This window comes from Colobus angolensis, unplaced genomic scaffold, assembly GCF_000951035.1.
Source record: "Colobus angolensis palliatus isolate OR3802 unplaced genomic scaffold, Cang.pa_1.0 Scaffold19, whole genome shotgun sequence".
NCBI lineage: Eukaryota > Metazoa > Chordata > Mammalia > Primates > Cercopithecidae > Colobus > Colobus angolensis.
In genome coordinates this window covers 1,650,542-1,661,720 of record NW_012115043.1, presented here as the reverse complement: position 1 = coordinate 1,661,720, position 11,179 = coordinate 1,650,542, and the positions used below count along the sequence as shown (strand labels likewise).

Here is an 11,179-nt window from a genome sequence, read left to right as displayed (position 1 = left end):
ATTTTTTGTGTTTTTAGTGGAGACAGAGTTTCACCATGTTAGACAGGATGGTCTCAATCTCCTGACCTCAGGTGATCCACCCATCTCGGCCTCCCAAAGTCCTGGGATTACAGGTGTGAATCACTGTGCCTGGGCTGACAAATGCCCCTTTATAAGGACAGAAAAAGTGAAACTTTGATTTTTATATAGCTAAAGTCAGCAAAATATGAAAAACAACTGAGTTTAATTATTATTGCACATGTCTAAATGTTACATTGATGAATTACTTATGTTTGAAAGAGTAATAAAACAAAAACATGCATAATTTATAAATTATTACATGTGTTTATTCCATATAATTCATTTTACTTCTTCATTTCAGTAAAATTGAGTTATAGTGTTATAATCAACATTATCATATAATTTGTGTTCTATTGACAATGATGTTAAATTAAACCACTATTCCTGAGTCATTGTAGTTCTTAGTTTTGTTTCTTAAATTAATTTCATTTGGGAGAATCTTCTGCTGAGATTCCATTCAGTTTTATTGAGGTAGAACAGCTGGAATTACCAAAAAAAAAAAAATTTTTAAGGCCACATTTTGAATCAGAAATGAATTATAAGTTTTTTTTTTTAAATTGAAGCCAGTTTGAGCAAGAAAATTATAAATTTTTCATACAAAGTTCAAACATTGTAATGAGGCTGCAGCATATGATAATTATATTAAGCAGACAAATTATTAAATATTTTAATTCCATATAGATTACCATCTCATCTTGCTATCTTTACTCTCTCAAAGTAATGTCTAGATTAGTATTCATCTATTTTATTAAGAAAAATATAAAGGGATAGTATAAAGAAAACTGAAAATAGTAGGTCTTTACTCAGTCAAAATTATACCTTAGTCTACACTGTCCAGAGAAATAATCCCTACAGAAATTAATTTCAGGATGATCTGTATGTGAATCTTCTCTTTCATAGTCTGGAGACATTTTTGTTTCCTTTTTTGGATTTTATCTTATTGGAATGTCACGTTTATTATGTATTTTATGTGTGACTCCTTTGGTTTAGAAAAGTCCTATACATATTTAAAATAATAAATATGTATTTTTAATCCCTTTAAAAATGAAATAGCCAGGCCTAGATTTTTTTGTAGGCTTTTGCTAACATATCTCGTAACAAATATCAGTTGAGAGCTCAAATTCAAAATTAATGTTATTTCCCACTAAAAATCGAATATTCTGTTACACTGATTTCTTCCCATCATCCTATATCTTACCTAAATTAAATGTAAGTGTTTAACAGCACAGATTTGTTATTCCCATTGTGTGAATGAGAGTAGTTAAGGTCAAATTTGGTATGTATTTCAGCAAGATGTCCTGTTTGGGAAAAGATTCAGAGAATGTCATGTATAATCTTTGAACTATTCCGTAGAAAATCTAATTGAGAGCCCAATCAATTTTAGTAAGCAATTCAAACCATGCGCTACCATACCCAGCACTAAGAATACTTTTAAAGCCGCCTTACATGTTTGGCCAGAAGAAATTTACCATCGTCTTCTGTAAATAGTGTGCTGTATGTACAAAAAGCATTCTTGGCCAGGCACAGTGGCTCACACCTGTAATCCCAGCTCTTTGGGAAACCAGTGCAGGTGGATCACTTGAGGTCGGGAGTTCGAGACCAGCCTGGCCAACACAGTGAAACCCTGTCTCTACTAAAAATACAAAATTCGCTGGGCATGGTAGCACATGCCTGTAATCCCAGCTACTCGGGAGGCTGAGTCAGGAGAATCACTTGCATTCAGGAGACAGAGGTTGCAGTGAGCCAAGATCACGCCACTGTACTCCAGCCTGGGCGACAGAGTGAGACTGTCTCAAAAACAAAACAAAAAGCATTCTTTTGCTTGACTGAATATTGGACACATTATTTTTTGAAAACCGTCACACCACTGTTGTAAGTTGGCATTTTGCTGTAATTATTTCATACCAACAATGGCTGTTTATTAATTCAGCCTATTTAAAGTTCTAGTAATTGCATGTGTGTTGTGTATAAGCGATGTTTTATGTTCTTTTAATTGAGAGTACAATCAATTCTCCTAGTAAGCAATTCAAACCACGTGCCACCATACTCAGCACTAAGAATACTTCTGGATTTTTGGTCAAATTCTGACCTTGCATTAGTTTTCTGTTGCTGCTGTAACAAATTACCACAAACTTAGTGGCTCAAAAAACAAACGAACGAATATATGATCTTACATATAGGTTACAAGTCTGACATGGGGCTCACTGGGTAAAATCTAGATTTTGGTGGATATTGTTGGGGAGAATCTGTTTCCTTACCTTTCTAGCTCCTAGAGGCTGCCTGCTCTCCTTGGCTCCTGACCCCTTCCTCCATCTTCACATCAGCAATGTTGCATCTCTCTGACCTTATTCTGTAGTCACTTTTTCCTCTGAGTCTCTTCTTCTGCCTTCATCTTTCATTTTTAAGGACCTTTTGATTATACTGGGCCCACCGCGGAACCAGAGAATCTCCTTAATTTAAGGTCAGTGTATTAGCAACTTCAATTTCACCTGGGACGTTACTGCCCCTTTGCTGTGTAACCTAACATATTCACTGGTTCTGGCAATTACGATGTGAACATCTTTGGGGAGCCATTATTCTGCCTACTGCAGACTTAGCAACCATGTTATACTATTATCACAAGCTTGCCCATGGCAGCTTTGGAAATCAATGCCTAAAACTGAAAATAGTTTTTCTACTTCTTAAATCAAAGACTGCATTTTTACAACAAATGTAAAACCGATGGAATTGCTCTGTTATTTCAACTTTCTTACTTCTGCTGTAGATCAATACTGTCTATAATGCTAGTCATTCAATAGGACTTTTCTTCCCTAGTACACACTACCTGAGTCCTATTTACTTTTCTTTTTTTGAGACAGAGTCTCACTTCGTTGACTAGACTGGAGTGCAATGGCATGATCTCAGCTCACTGCAACCTCTGCCTCCCAGGTTCAAGCGATTCTACTGCTTCAGCCCCCAGAGTAACTGGGACTACAGGCATGTGCTACCATGTCCAACTAATTTTTGTAGTTTCAGTAGAGATGGGATTTCACCATGTTGGCCAGGCTGGTCTCGAACTCCTGACCTCAAGTGATCTGCCCACCTCAGTCTCCCAAAGTGCTGAGATTACAGGTGTGAGCCACCATGCCCAGTGCTATTTACTTTTTAAAAACATTTTGTGTATCATTTTTTAACTTTATTGTCCATTAAATTATTAATATCCTTTGGTTCCTCCATCTCTGATATTGATCATTTATTTCATTACTTTTTATCCATCTTACATGTTCAGCCAGAAGAGACTTACCATTGTCTTCTGTAAATATTGTACTGCATGTACAAAAAGCATTCTTATGCTTGACTGAATATTGGACATGTTGTTTTTTTAAAAAACATCACAGCAGTGTTGTAAATTGGCATTTTCCTGTAATTGTTTCATACCAACAATGGTTGGCTGTTAATTCAGCCTCTTTAAAGTTCTAGTAATTGCATGTGTGTGGTGTGCAATTGTTGTTTTATGCTCTCTTAATTGAGAGCCTAAGTATTTCTGTTCTGCAGGAACTAAGCATGGTCCTGCAAGTGACGTGGCATACTGTCCAACCTAGAGCCTGGTGCACCGCAGGTACCCAGCAAATGATAGGTTGTAACTGCTGCAGCAAGGCCAGACACGGTGGCTCATGCCTGTAATCCCAACACTTTGGGAGGCCAAGGCGGGTGGATCACATGAGGTCAGGGATTCGAGATCAGACTGACCAACATGTTGAAATCCTGTCTCTACTAAAAATACAAAAATTTAGCTAAGCATGGTGGCAGGCACCTGTAATCCCAGCTACTCGGGAGGCTGAAGCACGAGAATCTCTTGAACCAGGAGGCAGAGCTTGCAGGGAGCTGAGATCGTGCCACTGCACTCCAGCCTGGGCAACAGAGTGAGACTCTGTCTCAATAATAATAATAATAATAATAATAATTGCTGCATCAATGCATGGCCTCCCCCTTTTCCCTCTCATTCTTCCCCTGCCCTCTGCCAGCAAACACCTCATCAGACTCCCCACTGGCCTCTAACTATTCCCTGTCCTGGCTTTCCCTGTCACCATGTCCCTCTTACGTAGAGGGAACTTCCTCTTCTGTAGGGAACTGGATTCTGGGCAGGAAGGTGACAGCACAATGCTGGGGTGGGAGTCTGGCTTTGAAGCCAGAGGCAGTTGCAGCATCAGCAGGCCCTGGGAGCTGGTTAGAACTGCAGACTCTCTCCCCAGCCACCACACTGCAGTAAGGTGCCCAGGTGCTCTGCACACACTAGAAGAAAGTTTGAGAGGCACTGGCTTGCACAACCTCACCGCTTGTATTAGTTTGCTAGGGCTGCCACAACAAAATACCACAGACTGAGTGGTCTAAACAACAGAAAGTTATTTTCTCACAGTTCCGGAGACTGAAAGGTATTCAAGATCAAGGTTTGGACAGGGGCGAAGCCTCTCTCCTTGGCTCACAGATGGCCACTCTCTTGCTGCCTCTGCACAAGGTCACCACTCCGTGGGCGCTCATCCCTGGTGGTCTCTCTGTGAATTCAAATGTCCTCTTCTTGTGAGGGACACCAGGCAGACTGGATTAGGACCCACTCTAATGGCTTCTTGAAAGACCTTATCTCTGAATGCAGTTGCATCTGAGGTCCTGGGGGTTAGGACTTTAACTTAACAGATGAATTTTGGGAAGGACACAGTTCCCTCCGAGATTTAGTTCATGATGGCACTTTAAAGAAGAAGAATCTAAGGCTCAGAGAAGTATGTCACAGTCCAAAATCACAGTACAGGCCAGGGGATAAGGGTTTTATCTCTTGACAGAGCCCTCCCCAGGGGAAGCAATGAAGGACAGTGCACAAGAGGGCAGGGAATGGAGTCTGCTGTCTGCATTTAGATTTCAGCTTTGCTTCTGTTACTTTTGAGAACTTGAGTAAGTGCCCTAACCTCTCCAGGCCTCAGTTTCCTTTTCTGTGAAATGGGGACAATAAAAGGCTCTTCCAAGCTGGTTGTGAGGATTCAGTGAGCAGGAATGACAGAATTCATGTGAATAGCGCCTGAGGCCCCCTGATCCCACTCTGCCTCTTCTCTTTCCCTGCTATCAAAATCTGCCCTTATTTACAGCTGGCCAAAAATGCCCAATTATTTTCTCCAGGTGGTTTGCAGTTTAATAGCTAGAAAAAACAAAAGCTTTTAACTGTCATGGTGGAATTGTAGGCATCGGCTAGCAGGTGCATCCAAGTCTTGGCCATGCAAGAAGACTTTCCTCGATGCTGAGCCTGAGGCAGGAACTGAAAGGGAAAACTTGCTGATGTGCCCTTCCGCTCCTAGTTCCTGGAGGTTCTCACTTCTAAATAATAGGCTGCATGTGATTTGATTTCATTTCACTCTAAATTGCTCAGCCTGCAACTAGGGGTGCAAGGTGGAGTCCTACAAATCAATTCTGCTGTGCAAATAAGCAGGCACTTGCTTACTTGGGGGTGCTTAGAAATGAGGCCAAGCTACAAAGTGTTGAGGAAATGATTGCAGTTTTCCTTTGGGGTCAAACTGGGTTTGGAATACAAAATTGTTTTCAAATATTTAGTTTGTCCTTTCAATGTATGTACCCTGTGTTCTATGAAGGTCTGCTCTAGGCAAAGCACTTTGCTAAGGCTAGAGTGGGAAGACGGAGAGAATGTTTCTCCTTTCCTGTGCTCATGGGAGCTCAGGGCAGGAGTGCAACTAAGAACTGGTAATGGGGCTTGATAGACAGAGGTTCAAGTTGGGGAGGGCAGGGACAGGTCAGTCTTCTTAGTCTAAGCTGGAACATCACTGTCCTGGGACACAGGGACTCCTTTTACTATACTTTATCCATCCATTTATTTTTTTGGAAAGGCTGCTTTAAATCCTGCCCCTATTGCATGGCCAATATTGGGCTTCCCATCCTTTTCTGGGGTCAGCATAGCAGGTCAGATGGAGGCAGGTTTTTTTAATCTGGGCCCAGCCCTGGCTTTGGTGGCAAAATATCCTCCCCAGGTCTGGGGCCAGATTCCTAAATGAGGTCGTTGTCCAGTGTATGGATTTCCCTTCTGTTCCCCGCTGGCTTTTGATGACGTCAGTTCCCCCAGTTTTGCCTGCTGGAATGCCGGGATCCACAGAGAGAAGGGAAGTAGTCACGGACTGTGAGTGACCTTTTCCTCCAGCTTCTGTTCAGCCACTGCCGCTGTGGCTGTCACAGGGTCTGTGCTCTCCTGCAGCCCTGCCCGGCCTCCTCCCTGCAGGCCACCGTCCCCACATTCCCAGTGCTCTGAAATGTTTCTGCTCTCACTGGCCCCTTGTCACAAAGTCTCTTGGTTTATTGGATCTGCTAGTCTAATTCATATGAAGGAATAAATAATGATTAATGGAGTCTGCATTGTAACCAGTGGCCAGTGCTTTAATAAATAATTATAAAACAACGACTTAATAAGAAGAGAGAAAGAAGCTTGAAAGGTAGAAGGAAAGACCCAGTGTGGAGCTCCTGGGAGCTGTTATTTCTGCTAGAAGGCTTTCTGAGTCCCACCAAGCATGTGCCGTCCTCCTCCACAGGGATCAAAGGCTGAAGGCCATTGGCCTATTTGCCTCCTTGTCATCAGCATTGGTGGGGTGGAAATCTGCAACTCAAGATTCCTGCTGCCCATTATAGGAATCTGTCCACCATAAACCGGGGCATCAGTAGAATTGAATGGTGAATCAAAAACTGGAACAAATCGCTTTAATTACCTAAGACCCAAACCGAATTCATAGTATTTCTTCACTGGACCATGAGCCAACTTCATTATATCCCCTCCCTCTAGTTGACCAGTTTAACCCAGAACTGAACTAAGAGTTCTCTAAAACTTGGAGCTACTGCTGGAGGGAATGTTCCAACCATTCAGCTAGCCAAGCCCTCTCATTTTACACAGAGGCCCTGAGAGCTGTGACCCAAGGCCTCAGCTTCACTTTTCTCAAGGCCACATGGTGCCTTGGGGGCCCAGATTTGACTCATTACTCTGGCAGCCCCTCACCTTCTGCACTGTTCCATGTGACTACTTGACTTGGGACCCCAAGAAATAGCACAAGGCTGGGCACAATGGCTCATACCTCTAATCCCAGCACTTTAGGAGGCCAAGATGGGAGAATCACTTGAGCCCAGGAATTCAAGATGAGTCTGGGCATCATAGTGAGACCTTGTCTTTGCAAAAAATAAAAAATTAGGCTGGGCGTGGTAGCTCACACCGGTAATCCCAGCACTTTGGGAGGTCGAGGTGGGTGGATCACTTAAGATCAGGAGTTCAAGACCAGTCTGGGCAACATGATGAAACCCCGTCTCTACTAGTAATATAAAAAATTAGCCGGGCGTTGTGGCATGCGCTTGTAGTCCCAGCTACTCAAGGGGCTGAGGCAGGAGAATTGCTTGAACCTGGGAAGCAGAGGTTTCAGTGAGCCGAGATCACACCACTGCACTCCAGCCTGGGCAACAAAGTGAGACTCTGTCTCAAAAAAATTAAAAAAATAAAAAAATTAGCCGACCATGGTGGCACTCCTGTAGTTCCAGCTACTCAGGTGGCTAAGGTGGGAGGATCATTTGAAGCCCAGGAGTTTGAGGCTGCAGTAAGCCATGATTGCACCACTGCACTCCAGCCTGGGCTTCAGATCAAGACCCTGTCTCAAAAAAAAAAAAAAGAGATAGCACAAACTCTGGTATTATATATTGTACATTTTTTTAACAGAGAACCTCTCTTACACTAGGAAGTTGGCACCCCAAATGAGAAATGGGTGGCTAGATTGAAGTTCCTCTAGCCTTCCCCTCACAGCCCTAGAAATTCAAAGGAGAGGCTTTGCAACTTATTGTGACCTGATTTAGGTTATGATTACTAACATTATCATTGTTATTATTTGCTTCAATTACCCTACTCATTTATAATTTACGTTTCAAAGGGTATGGCAACGCTTATCTAAATCAGTGGTCCTTACCCGGGGGCGACTTTAGCCCCCAGGGGACATCTGGCAATATCTGGAGACATTTCTGTTTGTCACAACTTGGGGGTAGGGTGCGGACAGTGTGAGCTAGTGGCGTTTAGCAGATAGAGGCCATGGATGCTGTGAAAGGACACACAGGTTGGCCCCCACAACAAACAATGATCTGGCCCAAAGTGTCAATAGTGTCAACATTGAGAACCCTTGGTCTAAATCAACAGAGAAGGGGAAAACAGGTCTCCTTTCATCCTACTACCTCAACAAATTAAACACCACTTTTCTATGTTCCTCCCAGCCTCTGCCCCACGGTGTAAACTTTAATTTCCCAAGCTCTTCTAACCATGGCAGGAATACAGTTTAAATTCCACGTTTCTTCACTTCTTATTGCATCCTGGGCTGTTGTCCCTCTGGCCTCGTTATCTTCTCACCACTTTTAGTGGATGTAATACAATACTCCAGGCAGGTAGTGGATGTAATACAATACTCCAGGCAGGTCGATACCCCATATTTCACCTGATCGGTCCAGGTTTCTCAGTGGGGGTGTTTTTTGGGGGGGACTTGCCAAATGGGCTGCATGGGGGTGGCAGTGGCTTGAGTAGCCCTGCTGTGGGCAGCCACCTCCTCTTCCTGCAGCCCAGGCATCAGCATCATGGTCCTCATCATCAAAAGCCCTTTATGAAGCACCTTGGTGAATATATCCTGGCACCGGGGACATCTTCTGCAGAGTTCTTCCCACCAGCCCCTGACATGCAGGGCTTGCTGGCTCAGACAGGCAGCATCTATGTCAGCTCACCAAAACGGCGTCCAAAAACCGGGCTGTAGGCCCCAGGCAGAGGGGTACGAAAACGGATTCTTAGGCAAGATTCATGCCAAGAGTAAGTACGCCAGGAAATGCAAAGACAGGCTGGATTCCCAAAGGGAGTCTGGCCCTTGAATTCCCTCCTCCAGCTGGCTGGAGGCTTCTTGGAGGATGTGGGATTTTAGAAGCTACTGTGAGGGAAGGAGAGAGTGAGGGGAACAGCTTAACAGGTCAAGGACTTGGGGTCAAGCATTCCAGGCACACAGTGCACGGCCTGGAAGATGTCTCTCCAGAGACCTTCGTGCTGCCCTCCTGTCTCACCTCAGTGTCCTTTTCCTTTTGCCTCTGCAGGTGTTCCATGAGCAAGGCATCCTCTTCGGCTACCGCCATCCACAGAGTTCTGCCACTGCCTGCATCCTTAGCCTTTTCCAAATGACCAATGAGACTCTCAACATTTGGACTCACTTGCTGCCCTTCTGGTACCTTCTGGCCCCCTTGACCGGCCTGTCTCCTTCAGGAGCCCTGGAGACCAGGGTGTCTTAACACAGCTAGTGTTGAGATGGCTGAGATTCTGTGCTGGGGTTTGGGGATCCCCCATGGGTACACGCGGGTGAAGGGGGTGTGTGACAGAGGGAAGAGACATTGGGTGTGCCACTGGGATGACCTTTAAGGCATGGACTGGGGTAGGATTTGAGGGGAAATCCCAAAAGTGCCTCAGTCCTTCCCGGCTCCCTGCTCTCGTGCCTGATATGATAGCATTTACCTTCATCTCCTTCAGTCTTGGAGACTTCCCAGGTTTTTCAGGAGCCTTGGTTAAAATGTCACTAGTTTGAGGAAGTCAACCTCTCTGAGCCTCACATTTTCCTACCTGCAAAGTAGGAGTGATGGTCCGTACCTCCCCAAGGGTTGCTGTGAGAGTGTCGGGAGAAAACATTGGCAGAGGCACCTGGCGCAGAGCTGTGGGTGTTCCGTCATGGTTCTGGGAACCATGGCAACTGGGAGGCACTTCATCTGGCAGCCTGTAGGTGGAGCCAGCTAAGAGCAAAGCTCTGGGAAGCCTGTGCGCAGAAATGGGAGTTGCCAGGGAAGCGCCTAAGAGGGGCCTTGCTGAGAAAGGTGGGGGATGAAGGCCAATGTCACACACTGCACACCTTTGCTTAATGAATGGAGGATGGAGACAAGGTCAAAGCACCAAATCACAGTGGATCTGAGGTGGAAGAACTCAGAGGCCATTCAAGCCACTGTCCCACTCAGACCACCATCGGTCGATGTAGGCACAGCCGAGAGAAGGGGTGGCTTCTTTATGTCATATAGGAGCACTGTGTCACAGGCTGGTCACTGGACTCCCTCTACTCATGGTGAGAAGAGATTAGGAGTGTGCCATGCGTGCAGATGGGCCCAGGCTCCCCACACGGGGGCAGCCAGCCCGACTAAAAATCAGAAGACAGACCCGGGGCCAAAATGCAGGGGCAGGCTGTTTGGTTCCAGCAGCCAGCTCAGTGGAGAGAAGAGAGAGCTCAGTCTGGTGTGGACTAGGGTGATCAGGCGTGGCAACCCTGGGCCTGTGGACTGGGCAGGGGTGGCAGCACAGCCCTGCTTCAGGGGCCATTTGTCATTTTTAAAAGTATACATGCTTATAAATTATAACCCTTCAGAAGGGAATAGAGTCAGGCTCTGCCACTGGCCCCGGTTCTCTTCCCTGGAGTGGTCGGGGGACCTGCTTCCTGGGTGTCCTTCTGGGAGTCAGCTGTGGGACTAGCTATTCAGAAAAGTGATTGTACTCTTAGTGGAGGAACAGTGTGGAGGAGGAGGGAGAAAATAGTCCTCTTGTCCTCTGGGCTTGCAAGGTTCCACCTGGGGCATTGTTTCTATCTGAGGAGCCTTCCTACAAGAGGAACATAGATAAACTACATGGAGCAAGGACAAACCACAAGGATGGTGGTAACGCCAAATTTAGATCCTGCAAGGAACGGCTGAAGGAACTGGGGTTATTTAATGTGAAGTTCAAGGAGGTGGGAGGGGGTTAGAAAGACTGCCTTAAAATATTTGATAGGTGGCCGGGCGCAGTGGCTCACACCTGTAATCCCAGCACTTTGGGAGGCCGAGGTGGGCAGATCACGAGTTCAGGAGATCGAGACTATCCTGGCCAACATGGTGAAACCCTATCTCTACTAAAAATACAAAAATTAGCCAGACGTGGTGGCGGGCCCCTGTAGTCCCAGCTACTCGAGAGGCTGAGGCAGGAGAATCACGTGAACCCAGGAGACAGAGGTTGCAGTGAGCCAAGATTGTGCCACTGCACTCCAGCCTAGAGACAGAGCAAGACTCCATCTCAAAAAAACAAAACAAAACA

The 11,179-nt window shown here is 45.3% G+C and overlaps 1 protein-coding gene across 3 annotated transcripts in view; it reads left to right on the top strand.

Moving 5' to 3' along the window:
• PAQR5 (progestin and adipoQ receptor family member V) overlaps positions 1 to 11,179 on the top strand; it is a 68,355-nt gene that overhangs the window by 34,832 nt on the left and 22,344 nt on the right. Inside the window, exons 1-2 of one of the 3 annotated variants that reach the window (XM_011940326.1) lie at positions 8,753 to 8,902; positions 9,178 to 9,305. In XM_011940326.1, coding sequence (XP_011795716.1) covers positions 8,894 to 8,902; positions 9,178 to 9,305 — 137 coding nt within the window. In that variant the 5' untranslated portion in view covers positions 8,753 to 8,893. Of the gene's footprint in view, positions 1 to 8,752; positions 8,903 to 9,174; positions 9,306 to 11,179 lie in introns of those variants that run through there. The other 2 variants (XM_011940325.1, XM_011940327.1) reach the window with 2 other exon arrangements.